The sequence below is a fragment of the Puccinia triticina genome, chromosome 2A (assembly GCF_026914185.1).
Source record: "Puccinia triticina chromosome 2A, complete sequence".
NCBI classification, from domain to species: domain Eukaryota; kingdom Fungi; phylum Basidiomycota; class Pucciniomycetes; order Pucciniales; family Pucciniaceae; genus Puccinia; species Puccinia triticina.
The window spans coordinates 4,715,042-4,736,422 of record NC_070559.1 but is presented as its reverse complement, the minus strand read 5'-3'; the positions used below and the strand labels follow the sequence as shown (position 1 = coordinate 4,736,422).

The following is a 21,381-nucleotide window of genomic DNA, read 5'->3' as shown; positions in this document are numbered from 1 at the left end:
GGGCTCAAGGCCGCTGAACCTCTGCCAGCTCAAAATTGGGACACCTTCTATGCCAGCACCAGCCTAACCCTTTGCAAATTTCAGTTGTGAACCCCTCTGATTTTTCATCTGTTTCAAATTCAATTTTTTTCAACACAATTCTGAAAGAGCAGAGCATAACCAGACAACTTCCTCTTGCATCTGTAACTCTTGTAGATTTCAATTCAGGCTCCTTAACTCAGTCCAGGATTCATTACTTGCAAGCTTTTAGTTGTATTTTTTAACATTTAGAGGGGCATATTTCCAGCAGTGATTCCTCCGCTGTATGTATCTTCCACACCGGGCTGATCAGAACAGCTTTAGTGAGCGGGCAAAGACAAAAATGGATTACACGTCATAATCTTGTTGAAGTACAAGCAACAGAAGTGAGAGTGGTTTTGAGTACGGTCCTTGACACCGGCAGGGGCCAACTTGAAGCTGTCAACAGCCCAGTGGAGTTATTCATCCCAGTCAGACTTTTGGAGGGGCATGCCCTCTTGGATCGCTGGCTTGTATGTATGTACACTTTGATGGCCATGATTCCGACCTTCTTGAGGTCACACACTTCTTCACGGAGCGCAAGCGTCGTACTTATGGCTCTGGAGCGGGACGACACGATCATTGTGGTCTACACACATGCAAAGATACCCGACCATGGCGTCAGCGTTGAGCCATGTCCCGCCCATTGGCTGCAATCTCTCAGCATCCGTCTACTCATTGTCGTCATTGTCCTCTTGTTGGTTGATAGGACGTTCGGGCAGATGGCTGATGACTGTTTGCAAAGACAAGATCAGTCAATCATAGATATGCAAAAGAGAGTGGGGAAAAACAGATCCGCACGTCGTCCACGGGTGGCGGACCTCAGTGCGGCCGCAAACCTGCGCTTGATCACGTCGAGGGTGCCAGAGTTAAGCTTGTGGGTGATGGGCGTGCAAAAGATGAGCCGTGGGGCGGGGCCAAGTCCACATTCAACAGCCCATCAGCCCCGCACCCCGTCAAATCTAGGTTGTACTCCAGCTGCACAATCATTTTTTTGTCTTGATCACCCACTGGGCTTTGGCCACAAACCATATAGACAAAAAAACAGCTTCTTCAGCCAGAAGTCAACAAGGGGAAAGGGGGGGAGGTTAGCGTAACTGGAAAACCGCGCTGCCCTGGGACGGCTTTTCCAGGTCCCGCTTGTAGCTCGTCTGCACCGTGTTCTGCGAGACAAGCCCCCGCTTGACAATTCTGAAGCAGCGGATGACACCATTCACCTGGACGCAAATAAACGTCGCACCAAAGAGCAAGATGGCCGCAGACAGGTTTGTCTGTTGACCTACACAAAACACTACTCAACACAGAAAACAGAAGACGAATAAAAGAAGGGGGGGGAGAGACTCACCAAGCTTGACGATCCGCGTCCCTTCTCGCCACTTCCCATGCTTTGCTACCCGTAGGGTTGGGTCCACTTGAACAGCCGGTTGTTGGACGCATCTGTATTTTCCGCGGCGGGCATGAGCGTTGGTGTTGTGTTTGCAAGGGTAGTGGGTGACGCTCTGACAAGGGTCATGATTGGTGTGGCGCTGGGCGTGGCGTTTGCAAGGATAAGGTGTGCGCGGCGCCAAGGCAGCTACTGAGTCACAGTCTCACGGGCAAAGGGGTGCAGCTTGAATATTTAAGGAGGGGTGGTTTGGTGTCCATTGTCCCCCCAGGGGCTCCAGTTTTGTCCTACCCTCTCCCTGGGAGCCCACTAATCACTTGATTAGGGCCTTCCTGGACTACTCTAACAACTGGCCCACTTTTGCTCATTGCTGCGGCACAGCTGGAGAGTCATCCATAGGGCCTTTGGGCCTTTGGGGATTTTCAACTTGTGTGCACTATTTTTTTGTGATTTTCTAAATAAAACACCCCAAAACTTAGATCCAGAGGTTTAGGATTTTGTGGATTTAAGAAAGTGGGATATGAGAAGACAAAAATTCGGACACATGTAGTTTAAAAAACAGCAAGCCTATCTCCCTCAATTATTGGTGCGGGGTCGTCAGTCCTTCCAGATGGAGTTGAGGTACGTGATTATCCGTTTTGATGAATCAAGATCCAATTCCTTGTACCCTCTAATATAAAGTTTGTAGCAACAAGACTTCCATCTCCCAAGCTCACAGATGTCTTTGGCGCTGACTCCTAACGCGTTCCGCAGTGACGCCCCTCCGACCCTGAAAGAGTGGCCCATGATGCCCTCAAAACCGCCCGCTTGTAGGACAGCTTGGATTCACTTAACCGCTCCAGACCTCGTCAAATGGTGACGTTCTTCTCCCTTGTAAAAACCAAAGAGTGACGTCACTGAGCCTTTTGCCTCTATGAGTTGTTGTTCAATGGCCTCTACGGGGCACAACATATTGCACATGCTATGTAAGACTAGCGCCTGTGGAGTCATTGGGCCGGCGGTTTTAGCGTTTCTAATGGTGAGGTACATGTTTCTACCAAACGAGGTCTGCATTTGCCTAACGTCAGAGGTCAAGAGGGAGTTTGAAATCTCTAGGTGTCCGAGTGGTCTGTTGTAAGTAATTTTGCCCCAGAAAGCAACCAGTGCCAAATCCCAAATCGCTTGGTCTCCGTTCGTCCCTGCAGAAAGGGCCTTCGCTAAGCACAGCAAGTGCTTTAGCATGATTTCTGGTTTCTTTGGCCGCCCGGGTAGCATTGCATCAATTTTAAGTGAGGCTTTCAAGATCAGTTCAACACGTTTTTCAGACACTGTTGGGAAGTCCCGTCGATGGAAGGTGTGCCACGCCTTCAGTCCAAAAAGGTAGTGCTTGACCGAGTTCAAGTTTATCTTGTGCCTACCGCTTTTGTGGTAGTTTTGGCCTGCCCAAAAACAAAACTCCTTGACATCTTCTGCGTTGATTGGGAGAGTAAAGTCGCAAGATGTGGTGTATTTCTTGAACACCATAAACTTTTTCACCACGCAATTATAGCCAATAAGGGTAGACATACACCATCCAGAGCAGCACTGGGAAGTTACGCTATCCAGGTCGCTTGGATGTCATTTAGTTATCCAGTCCTACGTGGTGTGAAAAACAACATAAATAGAATTTGTGGGTGTCAAAAGAAAGCTTGAATTTTGCTTAACAAGATGAGCCCTAAGTTTTTCCAAGAAACTCCTATTTTTCATGTTGAAATACCATTTTTGTGACCAAAAATTAGTTATCTGGGTAACTTAGGCTAGATAACTGATTTTTGATGACAAAAGTGATATTTCAAAATCAAAAAAATGAATTTCTTGTAAAAAATTAGGTCCCATCATGTTGAAAAACATTCAAGCTTTCTTGTGACACCCACAGAGTCTATTTATGTTGTTTTTCACACCACATAGGACTGGATAACTAAATGACATCCAAGCAACCTGGATAGCGTAACTTCCCAGTGTTGTCCAGAGAGAATATGCATGTCAATGGGCTTCATTTCTTTATGTACAGAACCGTCTCTCAAGAAACAACTAAGCTTTGACTTCCATTTGATATCTTCCATTATTAAATGTAGCGGATTCAAAAAGAAATCTGAGGTTGGGCAAAGAAAAAATGTAGCTAATAAAGCCGTTGAGTGCACTAAAGGAAAAAGGATGATGGAAAAGGTTGTGAAGCTTCAATAAGGATTTGAAAGAACAAACATTGGTCAATTTTTAAATACATCAATTATGTTACTACTTATATGGTGATTACTCCAAAAACTGGTCTCCTTTACACGCTAGAGGGGATCAAAATTGTTTCTAAGTCTGTAGGAAGGTCAAAAAGGACCCTGTTCTCCTCTTTGTGTGAGCCCTTTAAGCCTCTTGACAGCGTGTCGGCCATATTGCTACCAGATTTTACCCTCTTGGCAGTTAGGTCAACTTCTTTGGTCAGTAATATGCTCTGTATTAATTTCCATTATGAGTTTACTTGCTGATTGCCCGACTTCTTGTTCTCAATTACTGCAAGGGTTGTGTTGTTGTCTGTCCAGACTACAAGGTTCGACACTTTCCGCAACCTCCCTGTATGTATTAACATCAACAGCCTGAGGTGTATGGCTACAGTTTCCAGCCGGGTGATATTGTGGCGCTTTTCTGTATGTCTGTTGTCGGGATGTAACTTGAATTGAGACCAAAACATCCCAATTGTGAAACTCCATAAAATATTATGTGTCCTATGGGAGTTGAACCCATGTCTCTTATATCCATGTCAAGTGTACTAACCACTGTACTAAGGACGCTTGGATATGAATGGCTGCAGGTGGGTGAATAAACATCCACTGGTGTCACATGAAGATCCCTAATTGAGGGTAAGACCTGTAAATGACAGGTCATGAATGAGTGACACCAGCAGGTATGATAAAGCTAAGAGTAGCAGGACCACAACCTGACAGCCCCCCGTGCTATGAAAGGGGTTTATCATACCAAGACTCCATAATATCCTAGGTATCACGCGGTAGCGCTGGGCTCATAACCTGTGAAACTCCATAAAATATTATGTGTCCTATGGGAGTTGAACCCATGTCTCTTATATCCATGTCAAGTGTACTAACCACTGTACTAAGGACGCTTGGATATGAATGGCTGCAGGTGGGTGAATAAACATCCACTGGTGTCACATGAAGATCCCTAATTGAGGGTAAGACCTGTAAATGACAGGTCATGAATGAGTGACACCAGCAGGTATGATAAAGCTAAGAGTAGCAGGACCACAACCTGACAGCCCCCCGTGCTATGAAAGGGGTTTATCATACCAAGACTCCATAATATCCTAGGTATCACGCGGTAGCGCTGGGCTCATAACCTGTGAAACTCCATAAAATATTATGTGTCCTATGGGAGTTGAACCCATGTCTCTTATATCCATGTCAAGTGTACTAACCACTGTACTAAGGACGCTTGGATATGAATGGCTGCAGGTGGGTGAATAAACATCCACTGGTGTCACATGAAGATCCCTAATTGAGGGTAAGACCTGTAAATGACAGGTCATGAATGAGTGACACCAGCAGGTATGATAAAGCTAAGAGTAGCAGGACCACAACCTGACACCAATCTTTATACAGCCATGTTAGAAAAGCTTGCCGGCTCGTGTGGCTGAAACAATTTCATCATTTCAGCCACAGGCCTGTACAGCTTCACTGTACAGGCAGACAAGACCCGTTCGGGCAGCCGGCTTTGCTTGACATGGGTGCCGGGCCGGGCAAGGGGCGAGGGGGGCAGGGGCGGCGAAGGGCTGGATTGAAGTAAAATTGCTCCAGGAATCCAATGGTGGGGCCCTCAAGGCCCCAAAGTGGAAAACAAAGAAACTAGGTTTTTTCTTCCAATGGCATTCCTGACATACAGGAGCCATACAGACTTTGAGGCTGAAATCAGCAGCCCAAAAGCAAGCTTTTCTAACATGGCTGTACCAATCCCAAAGCAAGTGCTTGCATCCCCAACCCAGTCAATATTCACGGGATTTCTTGAGGGAATGAGTCTAGTGTGCTCGAATGAGATCAAAGTATTATACCAAACTTCTAAGTCTTTGAGGACATCCAGTGGAGCAATCCTCTTCGCAAAACGATAGCGCCAATTAGTCATCCATTTATAGAGGCTATTCAGGTAGGCTCTCAACTGAGGTAAAATATACGCCACATGATTAAGGCACCCGGCTAGAACTTCTACTTTGTTGAAAAAGAACAAGCAAATCTCAACTAGAAAGAAGGCTGTTTGATCTATCCTTTCTTTTAGTTTTGCTTCAGGTAGGCGAACTGTCTTGTTGCGTCTGTTCCAAATGAAACCTATAAATTTCTGTTTGTCTGAGAATTCAGAGCACTTTCCTTTGTTTTTTTGTACTCCTAATCTTGTCCAATAAGAAACAATGTCCAACATTAATGATGTAGATTTTGAACTTTTCACAAACAAATTATCATCCACCCAACAAAAAACCTTTATCAAGTCAAATTCATGTTTCATTATTTCTTTCCATGCATCCGCTGGTCTTTTGAAAGACCTGCAGCCTGCTACCCCGCCAAAAGTGATTTGAGTGTCTATGTAGAAACGCTTGTGCAAATCTGGTACCACTAAATACAGCCATTGGGAAGGGTGTGTTGGTATTTGCCTGTACGCCTTTTCCCAGTCAAACAGAGCAAGTAATACTGGGGTGTCAAAAGACCGGAAAAAACCCGCCACCGTCTTAAAATCATCCCAGGTAGTTGTAAAATCCTTGGAATCTACGAATGAGTTCACCAAAGGAACGCCTGGATCATTCCGGGGGAACAAGAGATCATTTATTGGTCTGATTTAGGGGTGTAAATGGGTCGGGTCGACCCGCAAAGACCCGTGACCCGATGGGTTTTGGGTCGGGTTTGGGCAGCCTTCTGGCCTCCCTTTGAGAAACCGACCCGACCCGCTGAGACCCAATTGTATAATTGGGTCGGGTTTGGGCAGCGCTTTTTGCATTCGGGTCGGCCCGTGAACCCGACAAAGACCCGATTAGGAAAGGTCCCTGACTCCTGAGGAGGCTTTTGCTCTGCGATCCAGAGTCCCCGCTTTGAGAGTCTCACCGCCACACCTCCAATTACTCAATCACGAATGGCGCGATCCACCAAGCAAAGAATGTCATTCCCTCATCATCCGACAAATCCGACGACATTCAAGTTCATGTTCCGGAATCCGATTCTGCCTTGACTCAGAACAACCTAGCGACTCCAGGAACATCCCAGACTCCAAGGAACCCAAGAGAAAGCAAGCCTACCGATCAAAATGCGGAATCCGATCCGGCCGTAAGGAAGCGCAAGGCCACCAGTGATCAATGATGTTGACATGCGCTTCAAGAAATACATCACAGAGATCCACTCCACCCAAGCTGTATCAACCACTGCCAAGCTCGATCTGTACCTCCAAGAACCACCTGTCGTGTCTGAATCTCGGGAATTTTCAGTTCTTGCCTGGTGGAGCACCCACCAGGGAAGATTTCCAAACCTCTCAAAGCTGGCAAAAACTTTGCTGATGGTTCCAATGACCTCGATTGCTTCAGAATCTGCCTTCTCAACCGGTGGGAGAGTGCTCAGTGACTACCGAACGAGGATGAAGCCCGAAACACTCGAGGCCCTCGTATGTGCGCAAGACTGGATCCGCGGCCATGAAGGCCTATACCCGGACTCTCCAGAAACAGAAGAACTCACAGATGACTAAACATTTCATTGTTTTTATATCTTGTCATCTATTCTACAGCAATACACATAATTTTTCATTTATTTCTTTTGCTTGCAAACTGTGCACTCATTTCTGAGATTTTCTCAGCATAAAATGTCGGGTTGACCCAAGACCCGACCCGGACCCGACCCCGACCCGACCCGGACCCGACCCCGACCCGACCCGGACCCGACCCCGACCCGACTCCTTGTAACGTGGGTCGGGTTTGGGCAGTCAATTTTCACTTTTGTCCCGACCCGGGGTTCACGTCGGGTCGGGTTTGGGCACCATTTTTTGACCCAAACCCGACCCGTTTACACCCCTAGTCTGATTGATCCTTTGTTATTTACCACCGCTCCCAAAGGACTGCTCCTGAAGAACTCAACATTCTTGGACAATTCTTCTCTGGAGAAAGGTCCAAACATCCTCCTGGAAGCTACTTCCTTTTCAAAGGATTTAGTTATTTTTTCTTCAGCCAAGCTGGCCAACCTGTAAATCAAAGATTGTTGTGTTAACATAACTAATCACTAAGTTCAAATTAATCAACACGGCTCACTTGTGATTTGGTGGAGTGAACCACTTCAAATCACCTATGCAATGATGGGGTATCCCTTGGTAAAAACCATGAATCACGTCTCAATACATCTCTTGTAAAGCTGATTTCTTCAAGGCAAATTCCCAAAAAGGGATATTCATTTTGCACTTGACCTTGTCAGGACCCATTTCTTTCAATTTAATTACACTAAATTCAATTTTTTTTTTTTTTTTCAACATAGAAAAAAAACAAAAGCCAGTCAGAAATGTTACAAAAAACAAAAGACAATCTATTTTTACATCTTTGATGTCAATGAAACTCAACAAATTACCAAACTTTACAATGAGAGAAAGAAAGAACAATTATTATGATTTTCACACCACCTACTTATTAGAAGAATTGGTGGGAGGGTTGGAAGTAGATCTTCTTTTGGAATACCCTTCAATGAAATTATAGCCCTTATACCCGGTCCTAGCTCGTTTCTTTGAGTCATTCAATCCTCCTTGGGATCCTCCTTGGCTTGTCAAACTATTGTTTCCTAAGTTAACAGGTTGATGTTGTTTCACATGATTCATCAATAAGTTCTGTTTGTTCTGGAATTGAGGCGCTGAAGGATTCACATTGTGAAAATTATTTGCTTTCAAATTCAACCTTGGTTCACCAGTGACTGGGTTGATATGAAACGCGCCTAAACCTGGGGCGTAGTAATTTTCATCCCATTTTAATTCTTGATAATCACAAAAAGTATTGTAACAATCATCCATAACTGATTTCTTTAGCTTGGTGATATCAGGTATCTTCACCACCCCTTGCTCATTGACTCAGTGTGCAAAAGTTATCGCTTGCATTTGAATGTTGTATCAAAAACCAACCATACAACACTTTTTATCTGATATCTCATCTTCATTTGCCTGATGTTGAAGAAGCTTGGTTGCAAATTCTTGGTTGTGGTAGAAGAATGCTAGAGTTTGGTAGAAATCTTGATGGTTGAAAGTCCAATGCATGTGCGTCATGTGTCATTCCGGGAAAAATGGAAAACCTTTATAGCTCGAGTTACTAGAATTCTTGTCTGTTTTTGGGTGTTTTTCTAAATTCCAAGCGTTCGCGTTTTGTCGCCAAACCTTTTTAAAAATAGTCAAGGGAAGAGGCCCTCTTAATTTCTTGATATTTTTGTCCAAAAACGGGAGCGGACCCCATGTTATTGTGAGCAATGTTATCATCTGAATCTTCAGCATAGATGAGTCCGCCATCTGTCATTTGAATGTCTGGTTGCGTTGAGTCTATTATGTCCTTTGACGTAGTTAACACAGATGCTGTATCAGTACTTGGCTTGATCTCAACCATTGCTTTAAGGATCAGGTTTGTGTTGAAACTTGAGCTGCTTGTCACCGCGCAGAGAACAGAAGAAAAGAGATTGAGCTCAATGGCTCAAGAATGATGGGCAGTGAGGATGGTTTTCTCACTGGATGCGGCTCAGTTGCGTGCGCGGAAATAAGAGGGAAGAGAACCAATGGTTTGATTGACATGACACTGCTATGTTATAAATAGACTATGTACATGTGTCAGACTTGTGGTTTTGAGATATAATGAATAAAGAACAAATTGAATATGAATACTATCACAAGTCTACAAATGAAGTCAGACTGACTGACACAATCTCTACTACTCAAGGTTCAAAGACTACAGGGTGTGAGAAGGTTGTACTATTTGACTTACTATTGATGCTAGTGATTGATTCTAGACAAGAAGGAATTCATTCTGACAAACATGATTTTTGGGATAAGTAAGAGAGAACATCAGAAATTCAACAGTTTGCCAACGCTGCATTTCCTGCTGCTTGTGCTTGTAGAGCTTGCTCCAAAAGTATAGACTTCGTGTCTAAAGATGGGTTCATCGCATCTATTACAAGTGCAAATCAATAAGAATTTGACCGTAAGAACTCATGGTACAATATAATTGTAGGAAGCTTACTTGGAACTGATTTCATGTATTCTATGAAATTGGGTTCGTCGGTCTGCCTTTCCTCCTCTCCTGGGTCTCCCAAGGGATTAACCCCATCCGCTTCTTTGTACATTAATTCAGTTTGAACAGTTGTCTCAACGGGTCCATTTCCCGGAGTCGTACTGGTTTGCGGTTCTGAGGTGATTGTAACAACACAACAACACATTAGATCAACCTCCTGGAGAAATCTACACAGTCTCAGTATGATTGTTCATTTGTAGTTTTCCCAATATCCTGGAGCATGCTTGACAGGTCGTGATGGTACTAACGTGACTTACCTGGCACCACTTCATCTTGGTCTGCTAAAGACTTTTGCACTGTTGCATTGTCTGATCTATCCCTGATGATGTTCTTTGCCTTCTTTGCTGCTGCCGCTCCTGCTCTCGAGTCGGCCATGATTCACAAGACAAGTTTGAATTTTGAAATTTTGAATGAATCTGAAAAGGGAATGGAGTTATTTCTCCGTTGTCTACAAAATAACTGAGGGACACAAATGCGGGTGGGAAGAGTGGTGCGGTGAGGGAACAAACTCTGTTCTTGAAGTGCACTTCAACCACTACCAGATATCCTGAGTGGGATATCCAGTAAGAAATCCAGGATACCCTGTATCCCAAAGCACACTCTGTAATAGGAGTGTGCCAAAGCACACTCTGTAATAGGAGTGTATGTTCTACACACTCAAGAAGAACTTGTCTCAACTTTTCTTTTGTTTTCAGTTCTTTGAACAACAAGGTGAAAAAAAAATCCACTCTCCTGAATCTTTGATTGGCTTCAAGTAAAAATTCAATCTCGGTTGGTTGAGAAGGCCGATGTTGAGTACCCATCCATTGCCACGACTAAGGGATTGGACCATCAGATAGTGTTTTGCTTGGCTGGTCAGACTTTAAGGTCTGGCCGCAAACTGCAGCAAGCTCTGCATGTGACATCTCTCAATCTTTGGTTAGGAAATTTTTACTGCTGGTGCAATTTTATTTTTATTTTTCATGCCAAAAGCGCAAGCCTTCATGGACTTACTGTATGCAGCTGCTAAAAAAACAATATCTAAAGAACGAGTGAGAAAAAGAGAGAAAAAACAGTGTATTTTTTCTCACTTGTTCTTTAGATATTGTTTTTTTAGCAGCTGCATACAGTAAGTCCATGAAGGCTTGTGCTTTTGGCATGAAAAATAAAAATAAAATTGCACCAGCAGTAAAAATTTCCTAACCAAAGATTGAGAGATGTCACATACAGAGCTTGTTGCAGTTTGCGGCCAGACCTTCAAGTCTGAACAGCCAAGCAAAACACTATCTGATGGTCCAATCCCTTAGTCGTGGCGATGGATGGGTACTCAACGTTGACCTTCTCAACCAACCAAGATTTAATTTTTACTTGAAGCCAATCAAAGATTCAGGCGAGTGGATTTTTTTTTCACCTTGTTGTTCAAAGAACTGAAAACAAAAGAAAAGTTGAGGCAAGTTCTTCTTGAGTGTGTAGAACATACTTTCCTCCTTAGGCAGCTTCTTATTTGTTCCAGCGATGCCGCAAGAGAGGTTAGATGGGAGGAGCATTTCTTGTTGCATTTCAAGTTAAAAGGGAGGGGCGCGTGTGAGCTGACATGAAGCAAACATCCGCCAGCCAAGGGTCCAGTCAAAGCGCATCTTGGAATTCAAGGCACAAGTCTTACAAACCAGCGGCTTGGACTCTTCGCTCAAAAAGACATATACTGCTATTTTCCTGTTTATTCCTCACGGTGGCGATTTTTCATCAAGTAAAAACTGTCGGCTAGAAAGCGAAGATAAATTGCAGCATTTCCTTGACTTTGCTGAAAGAGCGCCAGAAGATCGAATGATCGTATTTAAATTGGTTGAGAAGGATCCGAAGGATGCAGCTCAATTATGTTGTTCGTTCCCTTTTGCCTTTCATATCCAATTTGCCCATGACTTATCCCCTGATGCGCAATGTTTGACTCTCTAGAAAGAGTTGGCTTACCAACACCTCAAAAGGACCCATTAAGCTCTTGGTGCCGCATACCTTGAACCAGAGTTACCAACTCCATCAGATGTGGCGATTTCTGCAGCTGAAGTGTCAAAGCTAACCAATGAGATACTTCTAGCTCATGATCCGTGCAAACAATCAATACACTGGAGGACTTCCCTTCGCTTTACACGGCCGTGTAAAGTCAGATTTGGCACTTGTAAAGCCAGATTTTTACACCCTGGTTTTACACGCACTTTTCAGCGGCTAGATCAAACCAGAACATCCCTCTCGATGGCCGGTACAGACCGGTCATCGAGAGTACACAACCCTCCCGATAGCTGGTCTGTACCGGCCATCCAGAGTACACAACCCTCTCGATGCCCGGTACAGACCGATCGTCGAGGGGACTCAACCCTCTCAATGCCCGGTACAGACCGGCCATCGAGAGTACGCAACCTTGATGCCCGGTCTGTACCGGTCATCGAGAGGATTCAACCCTCTCGATGCCCGGTATAGACCGGCCATCGAGAGTACGCAACCCTCTAGATGGCCGGTCGAGACCGGCCATCGAGAGTACACAACCCTCTCGATGGCCGGTATAGACCGGTCATCGCGAGGACATAGCCCACTCAATGACCGGCCTGTACCTCGAGAGGACACATCCCTCTCGATGGCCGGTACAGACCGACCATCGAGAGAGAGGGCACCCCCCTCTGGCAGATCTGTGCCGGTCATCGAGGGGGTACATCTGTACCGGCCATCGAGAGGCTTGAGTCCTTTCGATGACCGGCGTTGTGTCCTCTTGATGACCTACCCACCAGTCATCGAGAGGCATGCGTCCTCTCGATGACTGGTACAGAGGACACATCTGTACCAGTCATCGAGAGGACACTGTACCCTCTCAATGACCGGTCCGTACTGGCCATCGAGAGGGGTCTGTACTCTCGATGACCGGTCTGTACCGGCCATCGAGAGGGATGTGTCCTCTCGAGGTACAGGCCGGTCATCGAGTGGGCTGTGTCCTCTCGATGACCGGTCTATACCGGCCATCGAGTGGGCTGTGTCCTCTCGATGACCGGTCTATACCGGCCATCGAGAGGGTTGTGTACTCTCGATGACCGGTTTAACAATGAGGGATGAGGCCCGAGTTGCTGGAATACCTGGGGTTGTAAATCTGGCAGGTATTCTGGCATCTCAAGCCTGCGGAAAAGCTTCTAAAGCTAAAAATTACAAGGTGAGTCAGATCTGGCTTTACATGTGCCAGATCTGACTTTACACGGCTGTGTAAATCGAAGGGAAGTCCTCCACTATATGCCTCAGGTTTTCCTGATTGATACAATTTTTTACCACCAATGTTTCAGGTAGCTGCTATTGGTCCATCTCATGTTCAAAACCAACTTACTCAGCATATTAAGCTTCCAGGATATCTAAAAATTCATCTGAAGAGTAAAAGTGAAGTAAGTGACACCAGTATACATCAACCCCGAGAATCCTCAAGAGTACGAGTACTGGTTTATCAGGATGCCCAGACATTGGGCCTGGGCAAAGGCAATTGTGAGCTTCATATCAGACCGTTGATTGAATATTTTTGTTATTTCATGTATCTTTTCAGCGAAAGAATCCCCATGAGGTCACCTTTTTCAAGCCACCAAAATCATACCTGTTCCGATTTCAAAAGGCCGAGCCTGAATCAGAAGTGCAGACATTGGGGCCTGGACAATCCCACTGCCCAGCCAATGCCCGATTGGCCACCGGAGCTGGCCCGATGGGTATCCCATGCAACCCAGCTACTCTCAACCTCCTTACCCGCTTCCACCTTTCCCCCCACCGACTGCATTGCCTCCAGCCTAACCAACTCTCGACTCAAACAGTCTCCAACACCCCGCACGGCGAAAACTCGCCAGCTCTACAATCTCGAAGCGTTTCTCAGATTCTGCCGGGTCGATTCTTACACTCCAAGCCTTTGCGAAATAGAAGCTGTCGTCCCAAGACATACAAGAACTAAAATGCAAGTGTTTGATCATTAAAACGTAGCACGAGACAGAAACATTTCCAGATTTTATGAAATTGGAATGAAGGCAATGGATGAAGGTTCAAGTTTTTTTACAACAGGTTAAAACACATAAAAATTTGGATCAAATTTGTGAGGCTGTCTTTCTTTCTAAGCAGTTATCTTTGAGCATTTGGTCATTGATCCATCGGGGGCCCTGGAAATAAATTGCCGATAAAGGAGGTCAAATAATCATCAATGCTTGTGCAATCATTAATCGGCTGCAGTCAGTACTCACAGTCACCGGCATATAGGCGGGGTTGAGATTGCCATTACAGCACCAAGCTCCTTGGCCGTAGGGGTCGCTGCAGCGTTTATAGATCATCCCATGTAACTGTGCAGTAGCTCGTGTCTGAGCAGCTGGTATAACTAAGCATCCCGCCAGCCGAAAAAAGGTAAAGCACGATTAGAACTGTTAACTACTGTAATGCAAGAGTGATGGGGGCACAATAGACTTCAGGTTGGAGGAAATAATTGGACTGACTTTTCCATGTGGCCGGCTTTTTTACAGGTTTTTCCGAGGTATAAGAATCGATCGATCCGCAATACCCCCAGGGATAGTCTGGTGTACATTCCATGAGATTACTATTAGGCTTGGCGCACACGCTCGCAAGCCCGATAACCGCTGCGAAACCGATCGTCGACTTGAACAAGTGCATATTGAGTTGCTGAAGTGAAACAGGAAGGCCAAGAGTTTTGGAATCAAAGAAGTACACGAAAGGAGTTTGGATAAAATTTAAAAGGACTAGCACGGTGATGTCTGATGTCAAGCTTAAGTGAGAATAAAAATGTAAATATGTACGGGTAACGGCAGCTATATGCGGCAGCAAAGGATGGTGAATGAGGGCTACCGGCATCCCATTGCAGTATCATTGATCCGTTTTCATGAGCCACAAAACAGCCCAGTGCGCCCTGCAAGAAGAAGAAAAACAAATTGCCACGTGGATTATGTATTGTTAGGGTTCAATCGCCTGAGACTTGCTTGCCCGTCTCTGCAGGGTTCGCCTGCCCTCCCCACGAGACCCTTAGCAACCCTAAATACTGAAACGCGCCACTCTCCGGTCAGCGCAGTGCGAAGAGTGGTTTACCACTCGGCCCGGGGAACTGCCCAGTGAATTGCGTGCCATGTGTGCCTGGCAGAAGCAACTGTCTACATTTAGTCTTACAGCGCTTGTTGTGATCCTCCGGCAAGGCGGTCTGCCCAACTTGGAATGAAAAGTAACTCTTGAGGCCGAAATCCGCCGAAAATCCGTACAATTATGTATAACAGCCGTTGTAAGACTATAGTTACTTATGCCAGGCACACATGACAGGCAACTTCACCAAACATGCAGTTCCCTCCCTCCCCGAGCCGAGTGGTATTGACCACTCTTCGGACAGCGCTGACCGGGGAGTGGCGCTGTATTGAGCTTTGGCCAGGGTCTCGTGGGGAGAAGTCCTTCGAAAGCAAGATGGTGGTCGACGAGCGCCAGGTGATCTCCCCGCAACAATGCGCGCACTGCGTGTGATGGATTGATGGCGACTGGGGCGGGCCAGTGGCAGGGCTCCGAAAAAAGAAGATCCATGGGACGGATACACACGTGCGTGGGTTATCCATCCTTAAAGCTCATACAAAAACGCACAGAAACAAGCATTGAGGGGAACAAAACAAAGAGGTGGTCTTGTGTGGTGAGATATGCAAAAAAACGAAATACATGGTGGGGTGGGTGTGGAAGGGCTGGGGTTTTTAAGAGGGTTGGTTCGGGAGCGTTGGGCATAAAGAAAGCATGCGAGTGGGGGGTTAAGAGCTGGTTCTTTTGGGTCAAAGATTAACTTCTGAATTCATCTTTTTATCTTTTAGGGTGGGGGTGGGTGGTTTGTTGATCCCCCGACACAAAAACCAGTAAGGTGTGACTACAGAGTGGCCTTGCGAGAGCTTCTTTCTTCAAAAAAGTTTGGGATCACGCGTGATGGGGCCTTTTGATTGTTCTTCTTGTTGGTGATACAGTTTGCGTTGATGATAGTTGGGAATGGATTGGTCGAGTGGATTAGAGCTTCGAGAGCGGGCCAAGGATTTTTGTGGTGGGGGGGGGTGGCTTATCTTCGAGGACCGGGGGAACGACATGACATGTCGAGCTTGACGGTGGACCTACTGAGACAGTGTTCGATTGGCCGATAAGTGACGATGTGACGTTGGCGGGCACAGGTGAGGAAGGAGTGCATGAGTTCGGGGTAGAGGTAGAGGTGGCGGAGCATGCGCTCTTCACGGGTGTCCGCCCGACGGCGGAACCGACGGAACGTTTCCCAGAGGTCTTGGCTGATCACCAGGCCGGAGTAATCCGGGCCGTGGAGCGAGCGCATGATGTCCTTGAGCCGTTTGTAGCTGGGGTCGCCCCGAGTGGCGTCCAGATACTCCGCAAAGTCCCGGTCCTCCCGGCTGTCGATCCGGTCGATGAACCGGGCACTCGACGGCCGCCGGCTGCCCGCCCTCTCCGTCTTCTGTCTGCTCCGGGAGCGTGAACGTCTGCTTCGGGGAGAGGGGGTGCGTCGGTACGCCGAGCGAGAACGTCTGCTTGGCGAGGGAGAGCGTCTGTGCGGCGAGCGAGAGCGTCTAGGTGGCGAGCGAGAGCGTCGGCGGGTGCGAGGATTCAGCGTGGGCTTGTAAGAGTCGTAGACGTATGGACGAGAGTCGACTCGGCGGGAGATGGAGGCTCGACGCGACGGGCTCCTGAGACTGTTCCTGCGGTACCGCTGGTCGGACGATCGACTGGAAGGAGACCTCGAGCGGCGCCGAGAGCTGGACCGAGTTCTGCTGCTGGAGTCGCGGGTTGAGTGGCCGGCCCTCGGAGAAGAGGAGGATCTGGGCGACGCCGATCTCGTCTGATCGTGGGGCGTGACTTGGCGGGGAGGGTCGGAGTCTTTCATGTCCATGGGGCTCGAGCGAGAGGTCGGCGAAGTACGCCGGTCGAGCGTCTGAGCGGGGTCTGGAGATTCGCTATGATCGTGTCCAGCTTGCGTTGGCGGAGGGCCTGGAGGGGGAGGGGGAGGAGGCAGACCAATCCGCTCGCGCAGGTTCAATGGAATTTGTCTGCTTTCGGCCGGTGGCGCGGGGGCCGAGAGCGCCTGGTCAGGACCCGAAGGGTTGCTATCCTCCTCCTTCGTAATCGGTGCGAGGTCTTCAGGATCATGACGGGGAGAGGTGATGCGGCGCGGCGGTGAAGTGTGGGCGCTGGTTGTTCGATTTTCGACACGCCTGGGAGGGTCAGAGAGTGTCAGCATGTATGCACGTGATGGGTCTTGGGAGGATTTTCTGAAGAAAAAAAAAAAGAGCGAGAATAGCTACCAACCTTTCGGATTGGGTGGATGCAGTGACGGTTTTGAAAGTCTCTTCTGAAGGTGTTGGTGGGGTGCGGGGTGGGTTTTTTGGCGCGATGAGAGGCTTGAGCGTGCTGGGGGAGTTGGTGGGTGACGGCGGGCAGCCAGGGGGCTGGGGATTGGGCGGGGGCTCCGAAGACAGCGTTGGAAGTTTGGGCTGGAGGCTGATTCCTGGGGACAAGCATGAGCAGGGATATACATGTCAGTCTCGACGGGCGGGATTTGGGCGGGTGAAGCCGAGGAACGGGGGCCACGCTGTTCAAGCCGTCTGATTCACGAACCTGGAGGATTTATGGCCGGGCGAGCAGCGGGCTGGCGGAGCAGGCCTGGTTGGGCGTCGATTGCGGCGGAGAGCGACTCGGAGATCTGGTTGATGCGGTCGGAGGTGTGCTTGAAGATGGCGGCGAGCTTCTCCGACAGGCTGAGGAAGCAGGCCGCTGGCTCGGCCATCCTGTGGGTCGACATCTGGCTGGAGGGTGGTGCAGGCTTGGTTGGTGGTGGCCGGCCCCCTGGAGACGGATGGGCGGGTGGGGCGGAGAATGTGGGTGTGCTGCACTGGAGACATGTTCCAAGTTTATATGCTGGCAGAGTAAGTGTTTTGTGGTGGACTCCTCCAGGCCAAAGGTGATCTCGGCTCGAGCTGGAGTGAACTATTCCTCATCATCCGCTGCCCCATCGACATCATCTCGCGCAGACGCAGGCCACTCCACTTGGCTGCTGACAGACCCAACTCTTCCCAGATCTCGCAAGCCCCTCTAAACAAGCTTCTCATCTCCCAGTATGTAGCTCGTGGTCAATATGAGTCCCAGGAGAAGAGAGTCCAATGGCAGGGGTTGGCGAAATTACGCTTGCTTGGTTGGCATGAAGAGGGATGTAGTCGATCCCGTTGGGCTGAAGTAGTCGGTCGATTTCGTCCGCACTCTAGCACTCCACACTAGCAGGAATTGGGCCAAGTTTATGTAGTCCGAGCAGGAGCAGCTCATCGGTGGACCACTCTTCCCTATAGGAGGTGGGGTACAATTGCTGAGAATTGCGCATTTCTGTAATGCCGATCGATATTCGGGAACTTCTCGGACAACACCCAAGACAGACGATCCTGCAGATGTGGGTTCATAGGTGCGGCATGCCGAGCACAGCCGGGCTCGCCGTGGAGCCCAGACGAGCTGGGGGTCCAAGCTGTGGGAACATGAGCCTCTGATAGTGAATAATCAAAAATGAATTCCAACGCGTGACATCCGACTCACAGAATGTGATCACGAACTTCAACAACACATTCACCCTCCTGCGGGGGGTGTGATCTCGCAAAGCGAGCCCTCGGCAGGAGGCACTTGCGCGCTATCGCCCCCTTTTGCCGAGCCAAGATTCTGCGTTTGGCTGGGTAGGAATTGTGAAGCACTACATACAAATCCTTGCCCTCAATAACTTTATTTAGAATACAAAATAGCTCCGGCTGTAGGAACATACAATCTGATCTGGTTCATGAAAATCATGCCACCCAGAGAAATTCCCCAAAAATTCAGCTGGGTTTACAAGCAGTGGTTAACTGGACCACTGCACTTTGCAGCTTGTGTGCACAATTAGTGGCTGGTTTTTTGTGTAGCTTTCTCTCAGAGGATGCTACAAGCCCTAAAACACCACACTTGCTCACCAGCTGTGAACATAACTGGATCAAAAAATAATCAAAGTGGCATTCTTGCTGTGCCAATGTGGCAGGGCCCCATAGTCTCGAGGGACTTTGGCTCAGTTCAACCGCAATCATCACTTGCAGATGAAAAAAAGGAGTTGCTCCGATACAGGCCCTAACATGACTCATTGTGCAATGTGCCAATGGATTACCTCACCATATTAACCTTTACCACACGGTCTCTGATTTGGCCATGGCAAAGAGCATCAAAAAACGAAAGCATAAATGAATCTATCACAAGATGGACACAAACCAACATTTGAAGAAACAACATCTTTGTACCATCAAGTAAAGGAAGAACCAAACGTAACTTGGAATGACAGGAAGGAAAAACATAGGTAGACAACTGAACAAACGAAAAAAAAAGATCAAATGCGACCTCCTTCCTATTCACTGTTGATGGTAGAAGTGGTTCATCATCTTCTCAACAGCCGAGTGTTTAATATTCAATACGGGATGTACAGGCAACTGATGCAGTTGTAAAAATTAAAACCAGAAGGTTGATCTTCAGTGGACCGAAGTGGAGTAAAAGTAATCAAAGAGAATGGCTGACCACTTCATTCGAGACCATACCCACCACCAAATCCTTATCCTTTTGGACCTCCCATGCTAATGCCCTCGAGTAGATTTCCTTCATTCTTTCAAACGCATCACCTTCACTTTCAGAATCCCCGATGATGCATTTCGAATAATCCGGGCTCTTGAAGGTTCCTTTAACCTCTTCGATTCGTTGGGGGGAGTGTCTCTGGGAATGCTGTGCGAGGGATAGGCCAGCTAGAATGTAGTGAGTATGGTACATATCCGGAACCGCGCTCGGTTTATCACGCAGGCCCCCTTGTTTGGCTTTTGGAGTCAGGTCTTGCGAAATGAGGAGGATGTACTCTTGCAATGCCCGTCGGTCAAACAGATCGAACGAATCCTGTTGGTCTAAAAAAGGATATGCATCAAACAGATGAGAATTATACGATGATGCACATTATTCGTGAGAGCGGGACAAACCAGGGAAGTCTGTGGACATGAGGGCTTGAAGAAGCGGAAATGCACCGGCACACCACCAGCTATAACAACCGTCGACGAGCTTGTTGGTGCGGCCTCGGAAGCCTCCTCCTTCGATGGGCAGTCCTTGCATATGAGCCGCCCAGCGCAGACACGCATCATAGTCTAACCTGGGCCGACCCGAGACGCTAGGTAGTCCTTCAAGTAGAAAGTCGCAGGCCAGGGCGCAAGAGTTGTATCCTCCATGAGCTTCTCCCATCGCAGCCGCGCTGGGAAATTCTGGTCGGACACCTTCAGACTGGACACAATCATTGGGGCGAGAGGTGCTGCACAGTCCGCCTTCGTAGGTTTGACAGCTGGATACTCATATAAAAAAATATTCGCAGGTTTTCTTAGCTCAGGTGGGGTGCATACACATCACGAGATTTGAGAGAAATCACCTGACAAGATATTCGGGAACGTTCCGGACGAGCTCCGGTGTGAGAAAATTTAGGAGCGTGGCCACAGTCAAGGCGCCGAAACAGGCCCTGAAAATAGAAAGTCAATTTTCATTGCAAGATAAATTCTTTGATTATAATTTTTTGGTACTACAATCAAATGAAGCTCTCACCGAACATCGATCTCACCGTCGTGGTGCATTGCAAAACTCCCATCAGGCATCTTGAGGCTGAGCATCCATTCATACATTTTTTTTCGATCGATCTGGGCGCACGTTTCGTCAACAACATCCTGATCTGCCCCATCGAGTAGAATAGCAAGACCGGCTACGCAGGCGTATGTCGAGGCAAGATGGGCCAGTTGACCGGGTCCGCCCGCGAAGCCGCCGTGCGGATGTTGGCAAGACATGACTGTTTGGATTGCCCTCAGCCGTTCAACCTTCTTCAGCCTCGCATCTAATACCGAGAAGGCTCCGACGATCCTGGAAAGTAACAAAAGTATGAGCAGGCGAAATAATAGATGCCCCACAGAGCGGCAGTAGGGACGACGCACCAGTATACTATCCACCCGCGACTAGCATCTAGGGAGGTAAAGCCAGACGAGAGTTTAGAAAAGAGGGGATAGAGGTACGAGATGTGACTGGACCGAGTCAAGAGTACACTGGGCAGATGGAGAGCCACAAGATCAGCAAAGGCTTGAAAATCACCGCAGATGCGGGATCGACTTACGAATCCACAGGTTGGTATCCTAAGGGATTCTCCTCATCCCGCTTGTCAAGCCATGATTCCAGATTAAGGGAAATGTCTATCTCGGTCGAAACTTGGGATTTCGAGGTGGCCGTTTGGAGGTCATCGAAGGGCGTCGGCGCCAGAGCGTGACGGGGCATTGGAGGGACTCGCCGGCCTGCAGGAGAGAGAAGGTCAATCTTGGAAATGAGGAAATGCAGGGATGTAACTGGCATATCACAGACCAGGTAGCTTAATGAACACACAAATCGCCCGAGGCTGCAATCAACACAATCGCGATACCAATCCGACCAGGAGGATAGAGGGAAGAAAGCTAGATGATTCTGATCGGGCAGTTGGAAACCTTTCAAGTGCCGGTCTATGTAGAGGCTTGGGCTCATGCAAATCCTCTGCCAGCACTAGTTTGGCTGAGCAAACGGAGATATCTGGGATTGGGTATCAATG

At 47.8% G+C, this 21,381-nt stretch overlaps 4 protein-coding genes across 4 annotated transcripts; all 4 read right to left on the bottom strand.

Moving 5' to 3' along the window:
* Positions 1-1,145: 1,145 nt before the first annotated feature.
* Positions 1,146-10,109, bottom strand: PtA15_2A511 (uncharacterized protein; the record flags this gene model as incomplete). Its single annotated transcript, XM_053166538.1, has 5 exons — positions 1,146-1,336; positions 1,403-1,494; positions 9,584-9,611; positions 9,684-9,848; positions 9,992-10,109. The coding sequence occupies 5 exons, from the start codon at positions 10,107-10,109 to the stop codon at positions 1,146-1,148; spliced, it is 594 nt and encodes a 197-aa protein (XP_053017749.1).
* Positions 10,110-13,804: 3,695 nt separating this feature from the next.
* On the bottom strand, positions 13,805-14,378 carry PtA15_2A510 (uncharacterized protein; the record flags this gene model as incomplete). The annotated part of the gene is made up of 3 exons (XM_053166537.1): positions 13,805-13,876; positions 13,958-14,088; positions 14,204-14,378. 3 exons carry the CDS (start codon positions 14,376-14,378, stop codon positions 13,805-13,807), a joined length of 378 nt encoding a protein of 125 aa, XP_053017748.1.
* Positions 14,379-15,795: 1,417 nt separating this feature from the next.
* Positions 15,796-17,538, bottom strand: PtA15_2A509 (uncharacterized protein; the record flags this gene model as incomplete). The annotated part of the gene is made up of 3 exons (XM_053166535.1): positions 15,796-16,951; positions 17,046-17,244; positions 17,355-17,538. The coding sequence occupies 3 exons, from the start codon at positions 17,536-17,538 to the stop codon at positions 15,796-15,798; spliced, it is 1,539 nt and encodes a 512-aa protein (XP_053017747.1).
* A 1,609-nt stretch (positions 17,539-19,147) lies between these two features.
* PtA15_2A508 (uncharacterized protein) lies at positions 19,148-21,152 on the bottom strand (the record flags this gene model as incomplete). The annotated part of the gene is made up of 7 exons (XM_053166534.1): positions 19,148-19,225; positions 19,311-19,684; positions 19,757-20,109; positions 20,194-20,280; positions 20,364-20,672; positions 20,744-20,851; positions 20,920-21,152. 7 exons carry the CDS (start codon positions 21,150-21,152, stop codon positions 19,148-19,150), a joined length of 1,542 nt encoding a protein of 513 aa, XP_053017746.1.
* Between the last annotated feature and the right edge of the window lie 229 nt (positions 21,153-21,381).